Below are 17,592 nucleotides of genomic sequence, written 5' to 3' on the forward strand. Positions count from 1 at the left end.
AAAAGATATGATATATTATTTCATGTCTACTTTGTAACTTGTTTTTCATTATACAGAATTATCAATATAATTATAGTGAACAAATTCTTCTGTGCTGAACTCGTCCTACATTTCTCAACGGATTTTGTTCAAACTTTCACAGAAGCTTTGTCATCAAGCACCCTGGCACATATTGTCGGGGTTTTGTGATTGGATAGTTTTTGACCTAATTATGGCCCTTTGTTTTTTTCCTTATACATAATATTATAGTGAACACTTCTTCAGTGGCAATTCCTCCTACATTATTCATGTTTTACATTGCACATAGTTACATTGTTTGTTGCTTGTATTTGTATTTCAAATACAACATATTTATCTACAATGGTGATAATTGAAAACCTGGTTTCATGGCATTGCCATGTTTCTTGTTCCTCTTTTTATAGATAGAAAATGCCAGTATGTGCCTATATCACAAAATAAATGATTTGTGCTGAGAACAAAAGTTTTGATGTCTTGCAGTAATTTTTAACTGAGTTTTGGCATTTTTTGGTTTTCAAGATGTTATCTGGTGTTTGCTCTGATCATGACTGAAGTAATTAAACATTTGCCCTAATTTTTTGTAAACAGGTAGCACAGAATGTAGAAGGGTAGATTTGTTAGCAGTAAATGGTGAAGGAATAACTCCACTTCACGATGCTGTATTGAACAATCAACCTGAGGTCTGCCGTATCTTGTTACAACACGGAGGCTCCAAGCTTCTAGAGGCTCGAACCTGCCTTGGCTACACACCAATTGATCTCGCTGAAACAGATGAGATGATCAGTCTCTTGTCTTCCTTTTCTACAGTACGAAGAAAACATAGTGATAATCTCTCAATGTTAGGATCTCAAGGTATAATGATATATATATTTATGGTCCTGCCATAATGCTTAAGTCTTGCTTAATGTCTTAGACATTAAGCGAATAAAAAATGTTAAAAGTGATTCATAATGTTTATGGGACACGTAAAATGTACACTGATATGGAATGACTTGACTTGTTACAAAATTCAGATTTTCTTTTATAATGATATTTTCTTGCTAGAAAATTATCAAAATTGCAAAATCACTGTTTCGAGGCTATATTATGTCATATATGAGGTATATATTACATGTTTAGTCTTTTTATTAAACTAGATGAATTTAAGTGATAAGATACAAGGGTGTGTCAATCATGTATTCACTTTACCAGGGCTCATGCTGTTGGTCTCTGTGGTCGCCATTTGTGATAACTTTATAAGATTGGCGATTATTTTCGCATTTTGGCTACAGAAACTGGCATTATTATTTTAATTACAACAGTGTTAATATAAGTCTTTACTTCACAAACATGATCATTTATCATGGAAAGACAGGAATGTAAGATGCTTTTTATTACATTGATTGGTTTTAACGATATTCTTGTTTACCATTGTTATTATGTAAATTTCAGAATCCAATAGTTCTGTAGAGGACAATACATCAATAGTACCAAGTGATATTCTATATCAGGAAGTAATGTATAAAGATGGAGAACGTTTATATTATGCCAACGTTAAGTCCACCACCTTTTACATACACCTGGTAACATTATTCATTCAAAATTACATCTCCCTAAGAAACTTACACATGATATGTCAGTGCTTGAAAGATAAGAAGTTATTGCAGGATATTAGTGAACAAAACGATCATTGTGATACAAGCAGCCAGAAAGAGAATCATGACAGTGTTAGTGTAGATGATAGCCCAAATTGCCAAAATACCCAGAAACTTACAAGTTTAAACGTACAAACAATCAGTTCTGTGTATCATCAACTAGAGAATAGCCAGTTAGGGTTGTCAAGTAAAAGAACCCCAGCAAGGAGTAGACTAGCAGAGTATCATGTGGATAAAGAGGAAGTTGATTATATAAGAAAAGATTTGAAAATAATAAGGAAATTCCCCCAGTATTTGAACTTGTTTAGGAATCATTTACTTAAGTTGTGTCGTTCAGAGGACTCGAAAATGGTGAAAGAAGAACTACAAGAGTTGTTATATATCACGGAAGGTCTGTTTTAGTGATTATAAAGGATATCAGGGGTGTAAGTTAAATTGTCCAGCAGTTGTAACTAATGTCGCCAAATGACATAAACTGTGTTGGGGTGACGTAAAACCCAATCAAACAAACAAAAAAGCAGTTGTAAGAACTTGACCAGTAAGATTTTACATTTTAGTCATTCATTCAACTTGAATCTGCCGAATGTTTAAAATGGATTTGTCCAACTTCAATTTTGGAACTGTCCATTATAATTTTTAGGGATATAAAGATGATAATATAAAATTGGTCAGCCAACAGTATAGAGACTGGTCAGACTTCACTGATGTGCAGGCTGGCCTGACTTTATTCTGGTGGCAAAGACACTTAGTTCCAGCAGTGGGAGGGTTATCAAATGTTAAAAGAACAAAAAATAATTAGCAAACACATACTTTCTTCGTGTGTTCTAAATTTTGCTTAATTTAAATCTTAAACACGCATCAAGTGACATTAAAATGATACATTGAGGACATTAATTACTTTGACTATAGAATGTTAAACTAAGGACATTTTCTTTTTCGCTTTAAAGAAAGTATGTATTGCATCTGGAGCCTTTAAAAAAGTATATTTATATATCTTACATGCCCATTTGATAAGTTTGGAAAATTACACACCTCCCAATAATGATACAAGAGTTTACTGTTGTACCTAAAAATTTATATTCAGTAAATAATATCTTTTTAAACTATAAGTGCCCATAATCTGTAGTATAGATTGTGATCATGCCTGATTATAAAGATGTATGTCTGAATATAGACCTTTTTACACTAGGATATTTCCTGAGATTTGGAAGTACAAGTATCATTTCCACATGCATATTCTGCATAGGGCAAAAAGCTATATTGAAAGTGTAAATTTTATCAGTATTATATGGTATAGTGCTTTGTATACAAGTATATTTTTTTAGCATACATGCATATTTGATAAATAGGGAAAATTTTCCCTAATAAACTTAAAGGATGAAATTTTATTATTTGTGAGGATTAACTAAAAGTTTAGAAGCAAGTATTTTGATAATAAAAGATGCACTAGATATCAGTAATTAATTTGAACCTTCTAAATTTATGGGCCATATTAAAATGGAAGACACTCATGCATTCGATTATGACATAAAAACAAGCAAAAAAAAAAATTAAACCATCAATATTGTAAGTTTACACTTTTGATATTGAAACCTCCATGACTACAAGTGTGTGTGTGTTGAGTTTATTTACCCTCGCCACCGGTTAAAAACCATATGGGCGAGCATATGCTTCATTTATTAAAGGGAAAACACTTTATTTAGTTAATATCTGCATATGTGACTAGTGAGTACAATATTTCCTGCCCCAACAATGCAAAATAATTGCACTGAATGGGGCTGGAAAACGGTGGGATTACATCCCACACTAAGATTAAAAAACTGTATTTAAAATTTAAACTTAAATTAAAAAGGGGGGAAGACGCTTATACGCGGACGTCTTCTATATAGGGAACAAAAAAAACCACTAATAATTATGTTTAATGATAGCTTCGTTTATTGCAAATCATATTTATAATGTTAAAACAAATATTAAAAGGGGGAAGACGCTTATACGCGTACGCCTTCTATAACAGACCAACACAGTTAGATTTGTATATCTTAGTTTTTTATAAACTTTATTTAGCACATGAGAAGGTTTATAAGTATAAACCTTAGCAACACGCCCGAGAACATAGTTTTTTACAAATGGCCATCATTTAATAATTTACTTTTCGTAGGGAGAACAGTGCAGAAACGATTTTGACAGATAGCGCCGAACCACGTTTAGTAGGTAAATTTTGATTGGCCGAAAAATGGTGTGATTTGTATGGCTAATTAGGGATAAGATATGATTGGTTGATAGTAAACAGATTTCATTGGCGCATTTACTATCCGATTTTGGAGCTTAGCTCGAAGAATTTTGTGGTCTAGACCACGTGGTCTCTGTATTGACATTTCTGCACCGTCTCCCATATAATGCTAAAAATAGTAACAACGGTGTCTGTTGGAGACCAACCACGACACCGCTGTTTAAATATTTAAATACAAGGAGGGGAATAGTACTGATACAATTGGTACATGATCTTATAAGAATAACAATGATATTCAGTAATTATATTGTTATTCTAGACTCTCTATAGACCTATACAAAAAGAATATAGAGAGATAGAAAAATTAAACCCTAAATTGGCTATTAATAACATGCTTGGTTACCTACAATGTGATGAGTACTGCCTTTTAGAGAAGAAAAAAGCTGCCTCATACTTGTTCTACTCAATGAATTAACGTATGCTCCATTTTTGTCATTGAGTAGATCACAGTATAAACTGTTTTATAAAATATTTGTTTATATGGGTACAATCTGATATGGAGTCTTTGCTAACATTAAGGTTGTCTTTAAGAAAAAAAGAACAGCATTGTAGTCCATAGGGACTTGTTATGCTAGTTTTGAAATAGAATAGGACATCCTTAATGTGATGAAGTCCTCTTATTAACATATAAAAGAAGACTTCATACTTGATTGAGCCCTATATAGCCTTTGCTCCATATTATTGAATAGGGCTCAATTTTAACATATAGTATGTTATAGATTGTACCCTATATAAGAATGAATAAAAATTAAGAAGGTATATGATATATTATATATTTACAAACAGACCAGCTGTTTATTATTTACAAGGGATAAAAATATAGATAAGAGGTATAAAATGGAGTCTTTATGTAACATTGTAGGTATCATGTAGCCACAACCCAATTTTGATTGATCATGTTCCAGGGACAATAAAAATAGGTGATAGTGTACAGTCAGTATTTAAGAAATATGTATTAAAATTTATTAAAAATGTAAATAAATAAGCAATATATAGTTGTCTCACCGTTTAACGGCCACTTTTTAGGACCACTTTTAAAATTTAATTACATGTAATAAAAGAAACAATAGATTATTTACAATAAAAAGTGTCTGACCTGTACACTATTACAACTTTTAAAAAATTTATATTTAATGGAGCTCATAGCTATTATCACAAGAATAGAACAAAATAAAACAATAAAGTAATGATGGCAACACCCATTGGCAGGTAATTGAAAAATTTATACACCTATATGGATATACCATATTCTACATTAATAAAACTGGCTCTCTTGGAGCCAAATGATAATTAGTTAAAAATAGAACAGTACCAATTAAAGCTATTCATGGAGGAAATATGTACCCAAGGAAGGACATACCACAAATTACCTTAAAATAGTACCATTAAAATAGGTATTAAACTAATACCAAATTACCAACATACTTATGTGTATTTATACTATATGGAAACAGTTGAATATTTAATTAGGACAGCATTAGGTCAAGTTTCCCTGAGGTACGGCCTGTCCACACGCTCAGTTCAGCCCGCCCCATATCTGTCCCTATCAAAATCTAATTGAAATATTTTATTTTACATTTAAATTCTACTCTGGCACCCAGGTTGGTAAAAGATGTAAACAGATTTCAGTATTTTCATGTACAATGTTGGTTTCCCCTCTGACAGGTTATATTTTTTATGTTTCTATGTATATATAATTTCATTTATTACAGTAATTGGGGACACTTTGCCATTTATTTCTTTAAAATTCATTTGTATTACATTTCATATGTTCCTTAATAGTTGAACTAAGTATGATTATAGAGTAAAACCAATAATAACCCAAAAATTCAAGTATTGGGAGGACAACTCCTACTTGTACCAGAAATTTACCTTTTCTAGCTATAATTCTTATTTTCCTCCTATCCTATTCTCAAATATTATCTTAAACTTGTTAAAGTTACATATTTATATCCTATATAGATCATATTATAACCATTTGATCTTATTATGGCCATTATTAATTATATCAAGCAGCAAATTGAGAAAATATACTTCATTAATCCAAGTTTGAGTTGCTTCCCTTGTACTATTATCTAAAATTTAGTGATTTAAGTATTAAGTTTATGTGTCATAGGTAATTGGCCATATCTTCTTTAAAATTTAATGGATTTTGATGGAATTTTCTTTATTATCTCATTAAAAGATTGCTCTTAATTATTATAGTGATGTGGCATTTGTAAATAAAGAACTTTACTTTTTGGGGGAGTTTAAGTTGGTGAAATTTTATTGTTTATTGTTAAATTGACTATTTACCACATATTAAATATGCTGTATAGGGTAACAACCATAACTTGTTTAATAAACCACATAAAATAATGAAAATTCTTTTAATTAGACACTTGATGGTGTTAGTTAATTATAATTAATTAATAGTTTGAATATTTCAATTGTATTTGGGTTTAATTTTTGGTTTTACTGGGTCATATTATGTCAATAAATAGAGATTTCACTGATTATCCTAAATATCTCTATTATGAGTAATATACTGTCATAGATGCTAATTAAGCATTTTTTTTTTTTTTTCTAAACTAGCTTATAATCAAGTTTAAATCTAATGGTTTGAGTTACCAATTAGCCATTAGTAGAAATTGGATACTTATTTAATATATTTGATGTTATCAAAACTATAAATTCATAACAAAGACCGGTATCGGGGGACTGAGTATGCAAACTGGGTCCCATTAACACCTAATAATAAATTAAATTGATTTATACAAATAATGCAGTCTTTATATTATTGTCAGAGGGGATGGAAGGTGGGATTTTACATTAAAGGCCAATCATGACTTCATATGTGAATATGACTGCTGGGATCAAGGTCACAGTTGTATTTGAATAAAAATTAACATTAAAGGCCCATCACTACTATAATTAGTGATATGGGTTATTATTTGTTTAAATTTTGTCTGTTAGACAACAGTTAAGAATGAATAACTCTAAAGCTTTAAAAATATGTACTGAATATTTCTTTGGTGGGTTTAGAATATTTTGTGTGCTATATCCCAAACCTACAGCACCAAGTGCCGACCGCAGTTCATATCTATGGTCCCTGAACTGGTCGCACTCATGCAATAGGTGGGATATATTATATCTCACTCCACATTGGGCACAATTGGGGCTCATTTTCTTGATATATTGACCAGAATCCCCTGGTAATAGGGTTGTGCCCAACCTCAGTCTTGTTATGGCCCTATCTATTTTTAAAATATTTGAATATTGAACTGGGCGACTGAGCCCCACTGAGCTATTTATATGTTTCCTCTGATCCTGGCATGAATTGGACTCAGTTTGCCACAAATGAACTATATATTTTTTTATTTTGGAATATATCTCAGTGGGGGAGAGTGAGATTGATTCAGTGACATTGTTGAGGTTTAAGCCCATTTTGGCCGCCCTGTCTGCCTGTTCATTGCCTGAGATCCCTATATGTGCTGGACACCAAACTATGGTAACCTGTTTTCCTACATTTAGGACTTTATTATATAATAGAATTATTTCATTTAATAAATCTGGTCTCGACTGACTGTTGTTGGATTTCAGTGAGATCAGTGAAGAAAGTGAATCCGAGAAAATGACAGCTTTTGTTATATCACTGTCCTGAATCCAGCACATAGCATTTCTAATAGCAAGGAGCTCGGCGGTATAGATGGATGTATTATTAGTTAACCTATCAATTTTTTCATATTGTATGGAAGGTATTACTACAGCCGAGGCAACCCTGCCAGAGTCCGGGTCTTTTGATCCATCTGTATAAATATGTGTTTGACCTATATATTTGTTAATTAATATTTTTGTTTCTGTATTTGCGAGATGCGGCAAATCAGATTTGTTCACTTTTTCTTGTAACGTGATGTCGACCTCAGGCAAGGTTAGGGTCCACGGCGGAACCTCCATGGGCCGCTTCTCAACAATGTTTGAATCCTTAATACCACAGTCCTCCGCTAGGTCCTGCGTTGCAGCACCAAAGGGGAGGACTGGGTCTTTAAACCTATTTAGTGTATAGTGGCCTTTTCCCAGCAGTCCACGGACCGGGTTGTCTGCCGCAGAGGCTCGAACCCGGGTATAATATTTTAATGTTTGTGATTTCCTCCTTATTGATAGAGGTACTATACCGGCCTCCACCTCCAGGTCCCTTGCCTGGTGTGGGGTGAAGGGCCCCCAGGGCCAATCTGAGGGCAGTGTTTTGTACGGTATCGAGTTTATTTAAATGTGTTTTCTTAGCACAAGAATAGATCTGAGCACCATAATCTATCTTTGAACGTATTAAGGATTTATATAGGAGTAATAGGCTATTCTTATCAGTCCCAAAATCAGTGCCTTTTAACATCCTCATGACATTTAAATCCTTTTTACATCTGTTGACCAAATCATTGATATGCGGCCCGAATGTTAATTTGTCATCTAAAAGTAAACCTAGAAATCGGACCGTTTTAACAAATTTAATGGGTGTACCACCTAAAGATACGTTCAAATTGTGCTTTTTTTGATTACCAAATACAATACCCACAGTTTTAGTTTCAGATATTTTAAAGCCCCATTTTTGTGCCCATCCCCATAGTGAGTCCATGCCAGCTTGTGCATCCTTTGGCTAGCTTAACAAATTGGACCCAGATTTCCAGGTGCTGGAATCATCAGCAAACTGGCTAATGACCATACCAGATCCTGAGAGAGATTCTGGTAAGCCGTTAATAATAATAGAGAATAATAACGGCGAGAGGATCGAGCCCTGGGGTGTACCACGCTCCACTGGCTCTGTATCAGACATTGAACCCTCAACTCGAACCGATATTTTTCCTGCCCTCTAGAAAAGACCTTAAATACTGGAAGCAGGCACCTGTCACACCATGTTCTTTTAACTTGTATAAATACCGAAGTGCCATGTAAGATCAAAAGCTGCTGTCAGGTCTAAAAAGATAGCTAGCACTGATCGTGATCTGTTTTTTGCTAGGATCACGTCGTGTTGCAGTCGAGCAAGCTGGTCTAAAGTGCTCCTACCCTTTCTGAATCCAGACTGAAAGGGGTTAATAATGTTTTTTGATTCCAGCAGATATTCTAAACGGGCCTTAACCATTCCCTCAAGCAATTTCCCTGAGTGAGATGTAAGGCTAATAGGTCTATAAGATTTTGGTTCTGTTTTGTCTTTGCCATTTTTGTATATAGGTATGACACATGCCTCCTTCCAAGCATTGGGGTAAATCCCCTCAACCACACCTTATTGTACAACCTGAGCCAGATGTCCAGCACCCCCCTTGGCAGGTGCTTGAACATCTGGTAGGTTATTCCATCCTTTCCCGCGGCGGAATCACGCCTTTTATTCAAACATGACCAAAATTCCGTGATAGTAAGAGGTAAATTTAAAGGCGTGTCATTTTCCCCCGGCTCATATATATTTTTGTTTTGTGACTCAAACTCTGCCTGGTATCTTAAGGTGTCTGGTAACATGTTTGAGTCACTGGAGACCTGTTTGTAGTGCTTTACTAGAAATTGAGCCTTTTCAAAGGGAGTTTTAGCATAATTTTGATTTAATTTTAATAATGGTACAGGATTTGTAGCAGAGCCTTTAATTCTTTTAATTTTCTGCCAAAACATTTTTGCACTACATTTCTGAGTGGACACTGACTCACAAAACTCTGACCAGTTTTTTCTTTTTAGCCTGTAATATAGTATGTTTACAGTTGGCTTCTGCTACTTCATAAGTTGTTAAATTTCCAGGGCTTGGATTTTTTTTTAAAGTGTTTATAGCTTTTTTTCTTTCCTGTACCGCTTTTTGACAATTTTCATTCCACCACGGGACAGACTTGTGCCCACCTGCCCTGGGGGTGACGGTCGGTATAGCCAGTCCAGCCATGTCCATTATTTTACCTGTTAAATTTTCTAAAAATATATTGATGTCATTACTGTAGACTTCCTCATATGTAATGTCCTGACATAATGTATGAAAAGTAGACCAATCTGCCTTTTCATAATTAAATTTTTTTTTGATTGGGTAAATTTTGGTTCTCATTGATTTTTGCATTTAGTGATATAATTAAAGGGAAGTGGTCAGATCCCATTGTATCATTTATTACACCCCAAGCCAATGAAGCCGAAATTTTTGGGGGGCTAAGGTAAGGTCTATACATGACAATGAACCATGAGCCTTATTTAACCTAGTTGGTGAGCCATCATTTAAGAGCACTAAACCCGTGTTTTCGACCCATGACCAAATTTCCTTTCCCTATAATTTGTTCTTGATGACCCCCATACTTGGTGATGAGCATTAAAGTCTCCAGTTATCACACAATTAAGTAGATTGTTATCTTGAGTAATGATATCATTTATTTTACTCAGTGATAACTGGTCTGCACCCCTTGAATATATATTAACCAGGACTAAAAGGGGCACCTGTTAAATGTATTTTGATTGCCTGTATTTCAAAAGCCACTTCCCCTACTGAATTAATGGGGTTGTCCACAGCAATGACCTCATAGTTAATTGAATTTTTTATAAAAATAGCTAACCCTCCTGCTATATTTTGACTACCAACGGCACTCTTATTAAAGTGTTTATACTGTAACCCAACGAATATTCGCGACCAATTAATATTCGCTTTATTCGCGGATGGCATCAAAGCGCGAATATTTGTTTGCGCGAATAAGTCCGCACGATTTCGCGAATAAATTGGGTGAGAAATTTTTATTTTAGACGTTGTTCATGCAAAGCTACTTGACCGGATATATTCGAATTTTACGGGCACCTGTTAGGAAGTTATGAATTGTTATGAATATTGCCATAAAGCAATAAAAACACAAACTAAGTAAACTACTACTATTTTATAAATATCAAAAGAACTCTATGTCAATATAGCAATCACTATTTCATTTACATTTAAAGTCATAATGAATTGATACAGTGTTCGAATATTTATAAAGAACGTATAATTCACTCATTTTGGACATAAGTCAATCAACACCCGAAATAGATTAACTTTATAAAAAACATCTAAACATGTTACAAACATAATCATCATTATGACACGCGCTTCTGAGCAATTATCGTCTAGTTTGTGTTTTTCACACGTCTGAAGGGAACGGACGAAAGAAAACTATTAGTCGAGAAAAACAAAGTATAATAGTGTGATACCCACTCATTTAACGACATGTTTAGAAATGAAGACGAACGATGCGTACATGTACACATATAAATAAAAAATATAGAGAAAATGTTTTGCTGAATTGTGATCACAATTCACTTACCAATACAATATATAAGGCTAGCGTATTGTTAATCCCATTTTAGACACTAATAATGACCTCAATTATTTAAGATTAATAGTCGGCTAGTGGATTTTATGGCCCCATCGGACTTTCCAATCCGCGAATTTTTTTATTCGGAAATCGAGAAAACGCGGAAATTAATATTCGCGAATATGTCCGACCTCGGCAAAACGCGAACATTTGTATTCGCGAATATAAATTGGGTTACAGTATTCAGGGGTGTATCCAGGAAGTGATCTTTCTTTATTTGAGTTCATTTTAGTTTCCTGGATACATAAAATATCAATATGAGGGTTATTATCAATGAAGTGTTTTATTTCTGTATGTGTTTGACTTGTAAACCCCTGAATATTATGAGAAAAGATATTTAAAGATCTAGACATGACTGGGCCGGTTGAGAAAACTTCTTGTTGTGGGGAGACTTTATAAAATTACTTATAGAAGATCTCCCCTTCTTGAGTTTACCTGGGGTGCCAGGGACCTTATACCCCCCTCCTAACATGTTAGCCCCCCGGGATGTCAAGGCCCTGTGGGTTTTTGTTTTTAGATCCACAGTCCCATCATTGGCTATTTTTTCGGGCTCGGACTTGAAACCAAATTTGTTTAACAGGACGTTTTTTATAAAAATGTCCTGTCGGTTATGGGCTGGTCTGCTTTTATTTTTGATTATGCTGATAATCAAACTTACAAGATCTTCTAAGCAGACCGATTTGGTTTCTGCAGATCTATTATTGTCTTTTTTTAACATATATAGATCTGAAATGTACATGTTTTTGATTGGCCGGTGACGTTTGGGCTGACTTATTGGCCAATGACGGAACCATAGTTATGCTCTTAACCGGTGTGTCAGGGATAGACATTAGCCCGGAAAGAGACAGATTTTTTGTATCCCTCGGGGGTCGGGTCCCTCGAGGGACTATTTAAATACGAGGTATGCATGGAGACCATGGAGTCCTCGTCGGTGACATCAAAGTCCCCGCAGTCACTCACGGTCCGATCCTTAGAACCGTCCGTGGTGATGGGTGACCCTTCTGCCACCGGCGGTGACCCCCTGGTCTCCCTGTTGTTGGGAGTGGATGAGGAGGGGGTTCTTCAATAGTACCCCCACTCCCACTCTTATCAATTTTACCAATTTTACCAATATGCGGTTGAAGGTTCGAATCCCTATCAGGAGTCCTCACCCTGCCACACTCTTATTGAGCAAACATCCCTGCTCGCCATTAACAGGCGAGCATGGGGTGTGGGCAGGAGGCGAGTCCCTGGGGGGGAGGCCACGATCATCTTCCTCCTTGATCATGGCCTCCTCCTCCTTCAGTATAAGCTGGGCCTTAGTCCAGCCCACTTTCCTGGCCCGGGCAATAGCTGTAATTGCTGTGGCGCGGAAATAGGCGACACAGCCCGTGTATGCCGCGCTATGTCCTTCGCCACAGTTTATACATTTAATAGCCTTAGACCCACAGGTCCTTGTATTGTGAGCCCCGGCACACCTACCGCACCTAGTGCTACCCCTGCAGGACTTGGCCATATGACCAAAGCCCTGGCAGAGATAGCACCTGGTGGGAGGCCTAACATATGTTTCAGTTTTATATTTGATCGTTAGGTCATCCTCTCTCAGGTACACATCAAGGGGGCACGCACCTGCGAATGTAAGTTTGATTGCCGTAGACGGCTTCCTCTTCTTGTTGGGAAGCCTATCCACAGCAACAAGGGACGCCCCCTTGGACCTGTCAAACTCCAGCCTATGCTGGAGTGCTGACAGGTCCTCCTCCATGGATATGCCGTGGATGACAACATCATATGTTGTCTCCCCCGGCATATTTGTGACTACACATAATATATTGTTCAACTTAAATTTCCCTGTTTTTATACTAATAACCAGTGCTTCATGAGAAGCAAACTCTAGCAGAAGATTACCTGATGCCAAGGGTGTTGCCTTCTTAATATTTTTGATCTTGCTATTGAGTTCCTTGGCCAGGGTCCTTATTGGTAGCGCTGTAATTTTCCTACTTAACCCTTTCAGGACCCCTATGTTCTCTGCCGTGTTGCAAGATATCTCATGGTTCTTGCGAGGGTCCAAAGCACAACCAACGACCCTCGAAAGGTCCATGTGATGTCTAGATGGCCCTTGACGGGCCACCTTGACTGGCATTTTTGCCTATTACTGCGGTTATATTATATTATTATATTATCAATATATTTATATTTACTGGATTTAAAAATCTATTTATAAATTAAAACTATAATTATAAACATATACTATGTATATGATATACTTTCTTATTATGATATACAGCTGATTGTTATATATATACACACACAAAAAAAAACAGAGTGGCTCACTAGTCAGGTAAATAAACCAAACACACCAAATGGTCAATATGACCTTGCATATAATTTTGTATGTCAACCAAAAGATCCAAAAATCAAAATGTCTAGAATAATAAATAATGGTTGACCTATTAATCAATGATCAAATATGCTAAATGAGTTAAATACAGAATATTTAACTATATATGTTACTAAACAGTAAGTATATGTACTAATAAATAATTTATAGACGTGAACAAGTAGCTAGAAGACGATCGGGCTGGTGTGGAGCCGGTATGGAACGTGGCGTAGGTGGGAGGGGTGCAGCTTGGCTGACGATCAACGTCGAATGTAGATATAAAACGTGTGTAGGTGAACCGTAGATGGTGGCGATCAATAATCGATGATGTGTACCAATGTAATATAACGTGTCTGTGCTTTTATATAGTCTATTTATATCATAAAACTTTGATTTTGTAAATATTTTGACTTTGTTTACAAAATGGCCTCCACCGGAAGCGGGTGAAGGGAGACAACGAGAACGATACAATGACTACAAGTTGACCTAAATGTGGCATTATATAGAGCTTTTGAACAATTGTTTTCACACCTTTATGGGCATTTCAAAAAAATAATTAACAATGTCTCTGTTATGTAGAATTTCTTGTGTAAACCCTGAATAAAATCATCCAGGACAAAGATAAATTGGGCAGGGTATAAAGATAAATTAGGGCTGGGTTATATTTTGGTGTTTAACATACTTGAAACAGTTATTGATGTTTTGTTGGTTACAAAGAGCAGGACCCAACATATCTTTATACCTTGCTCAACTGATCTTTATACTCTGTCCAACTTATCTTTATACCTTTGAAAGCATGTATTGTACATGTATTCTTAAATTAGCTTTGTGAGGATTAAAACTACATATGAGCCGCACCATGATCAGGATCCATGCTGTTCGCTTAACAACCCTATTACAAGTAGAGAAACTAATAGTGAACAGCATGGATCCTGATCAGCACGGATGCGCAGGCTGGTCTGGATCCATGCTGGTGGCAAACGCATTATGTTGGTTTTGTCATGGCGAGGCTCATATATTTATAATAAATGTGATTCTTTTATTTCACCTGTATTTACCTGTTACCTTGACAAGATATTAAGTACAAATGTAACTTTATTATTATTGCAGGTAACCATTACTCAATTTTTTATTTTCAATAAATTATAATTGAGTATATTATTTATGAACTGAGAATATTCCATTTCTAAACTGGCTTGCATTTTACTGTCAACATTTTTCTATTTAAAAGACCTTGTTGTTAATCATTGGAAATAATTATTCAATAGTCTAGCATTATGTTGGCATGGCATCTCTTGTTTATTTTGGCATCTTATTTTGATATGTCATATAATTTTATGATAAAAAAATATAATTATTTTTAGAAGGGTAAACTTTTAAATTCCAATATTTTGCATGTACAAGTATTGTTATATTGATACCTGTAAAATATAAGAACCATTCACAGTATTAATCCATGTATGTTTTGTTTTATTTATATCTTTTTATGTAATCTTTTCCTAGACATAGTAGTATACTTCATTGTAGCTTATAATGATTTGCCAGTCAGTAAACTGTGTGAATTTTTAATGTTGCACCCATAACATGAGCCGCGTCACGACAAAACCAACATAGTGCGTTTGCGAACAGCATGGATCCAGACCAGCCTGCGCATCCGCGCAGTCTGATCAGGATCCATCCTGTTCGCTTACCAACCCGATTACAAGTAGGGAAACTGATAGCGAACAGCATGGGTCCTGATCAAACTGCGCGGATGCGCAGGCTGGTCTGGATCTATGATGGTCGCAAACGCATTACGTTGGTTTTGTCATGGCACAGCTCACATGTTGAATTTGTTTTAATAGACTTATCCAGCTTTCTGTTTTGGGAAGTGTCCATTATAATAGATGTTATCTGGAACTTGCACATGTGGGTTTTTCCAAGCTAATCTCCAGTACAAACAAACTTTTACTGTTATAGCTTCACAGTGCACAATAGATAAGTCAATCTTTTGTGCTAATTACGAAGCTGTGACTGTAAAAGTTTGTTAGTACCCCCGTGCTTGGGAAAACCCAAAATATTCTTAATTCCAGAGTAAGTCTATTGTAAGGGATATGGGGGTTAAAGATTAAAGTTAATCTGTCAACAGTAAAGTGCCTGGTCAGACTGTATGTAAGTGCAGACTGGACTGGCACTGTACTGGTGATCAATTTTGATTCCAGGGGGTAAAAGTTTACTCATGAACCCGTTGTACATTTGTCAATTGTCTGAGGGAGACTGAATTTGTTCCCTTTTTTGAGAAAATAAAGTTTGTCATAATAAATTACACTGGTTATTTCAGAACTGAGTTATGAGCCACGTCAAGACAAAACCAACATAGTGCGTTTGCGACCAGCATGGATCCAAACCAGCCTGCGCATCCGCGCAGTCTGATCAGGATCCATGCTGTTCGCTATCAGTTTCTCTACTTGTAATAGGGTTGGTAAGGGAACAGCATGGATCCAGACCAGCCTGCGCATCCGCGCAGTCTGATCAGGATCCATGCTGGTCGCAAACGCATTATGTTGGTTTTGTCGTGACGCGGCTCTAATTATTTTGTTTTTTTAAAGAGATTCCATTATTTTTGTTATTAACTTATATCATTTGATTAAGAAATGTAAAATACATTTGTTACCAGATTTTGTGGTATTTAGAACAAAGTAATGTATAGACTTGAGTATACTGGTGCCTATTTACTATATACCAGTATTGTTGCTTCTGTAAAGGTGCCCTTTACGTTTATCAAAATGTTTGTATTCTTTTGCTCATATAGATTTATCTGTTTATCAAAGGGACTCCACTGATGTTTTTTGACATGAAGGGAACAAACATATTTTTTCAAGACATTTGTATAACAGTATGTAGGTCTGGACCAATAACTGGTGTGCAAAGTTTCAGATCATTTTAATGCTTTCACTCAAATTGACATAAAAATCAATTATAAATTTAGTATGGAGTATTCTTTGATATTTATTATCTTTTGCGTAATTTTCAATTTTAAATGTATCAGTTGATTTATGAAAAGATTTCAAATTTTTGAGTTTTTAGGCTATTTAACCTCAGTGGAGTCCCTTTAACATTTTGCCTTCCAGTTGAAAGCTAGATAATGGTATAATGGAGAGTAAGTAGTAGATATGATGAGATTGATAAACTAAGTATGAACACAGTAAAGCTTGTCAGTTTTGAAACAATGTCTGGATTGTTTTTGTTGATGTGGAATATTAAACTAGTTAGTTACCATGACACCAAACAAGACATGATCTCCTCTGATAGATAATTGGATGTTGGTGTACAGTATAGGTTTACATCTTCATAGAGAATACATGAGTAATGGGAATAGGGTGCATAGAATTACCGAAAGGTACCAACATATACCAAAATTCTCTTAAAAAAAAAATTCTTTTGGTACCTGTTAGTTTCTGTAATGATGAACTGTTAATCATAATTTACTTTGTCCTAATTTCTTTTTGTTTTATGTTTAATTCAGAATATAAGTTTGTTAATATCATATTGCTGCACTTTTAAATGACTATAATCTTGCTATTTGTATGTTTATATATTAAGAGAATTCACTTTTATTTTAGTATACATGTATTTTGTTATAGTAATTATTTGCACTGATACGAGTATGCATAGTACATGCAATAAATCCAATAAATTATATTAAATCCATTAAAGGTCAACAAATTCATTTCACATAATTGTCAGGAAAAGGCTAAAAATGTATCACCATTTTTAATTTACATTAATTTATAAATTAACTGCCATTGTTGGACAACAGTAGATTGCCAAATATAGATGATAATGATAATATTGTTGGTTTTTTGTGTCGCCTTCAAAAAGGCGACATATAGGGGTTACTTTTGTTGGCGTCGGCGTCCCCTTAAGCTTGTCCGGAGCATTAGTCAGTCATTTTAAGTCGGATTGACTTCAAACTTGGTATGCATG

At 35.2% G+C, this 17,592-nt stretch overlaps 2 protein-coding genes across 3 annotated transcripts in view; one reads left to right on the forward strand and one right to left on the reverse strand.

Annotated features, from left to right (window-relative positions):
* Window positions 1–3,239, forward strand: part of LOC132753614 (uncharacterized) — a 41,072-nt gene extending 37,833 nt beyond the window's left edge. For both annotated transcript variants that reach the window (XM_060744103.1, XM_060744104.1), the window contains exons 21-22: window positions 607–870; window positions 1,450–3,239. In XM_060744103.1, the coding sequence (XP_060600086.1) occupies window positions 607–870; window positions 1,450–2,054 (869 nt within the window). In that variant the 3' untranslated portion in view covers window positions 2,055–3,239. The remainder of the gene's footprint in view (window positions 1–606; window positions 871–1,449) is intronic.
* A 3,640-nt stretch (window positions 3,240–6,879) lies between these two features.
* Window positions 6,880–8,749, reverse strand: LOC132753616 (uncharacterized). Its single transcript, XM_060744105.1, has 2 exons — window positions 8,641–8,749; window positions 6,880–8,153 (listed from the first exon to the last, which is right to left on the reverse strand). The coding sequence occupies exons 1-2, from the start codon at window positions 8,747–8,749 to the stop codon at window positions 6,880–6,882; spliced, it is 1,383 nt and encodes a 460-aa protein (XP_060600088.1).
* Window positions 8,750–17,592: the final 8,843 nt, after the last annotated feature.

The sequence above is a fragment of the Ruditapes philippinarum genome, unplaced genomic scaffold (genome assembly GCF_026571515.1).
Source record: "Ruditapes philippinarum isolate M1 unplaced genomic scaffold, ASM2657151v2 ctg1246_1_1_1_1, whole genome shotgun sequence".
Classification (NCBI taxonomy): domain Eukaryota; kingdom Metazoa; phylum Mollusca; class Bivalvia; order Venerida; family Veneridae; genus Ruditapes; species Ruditapes philippinarum.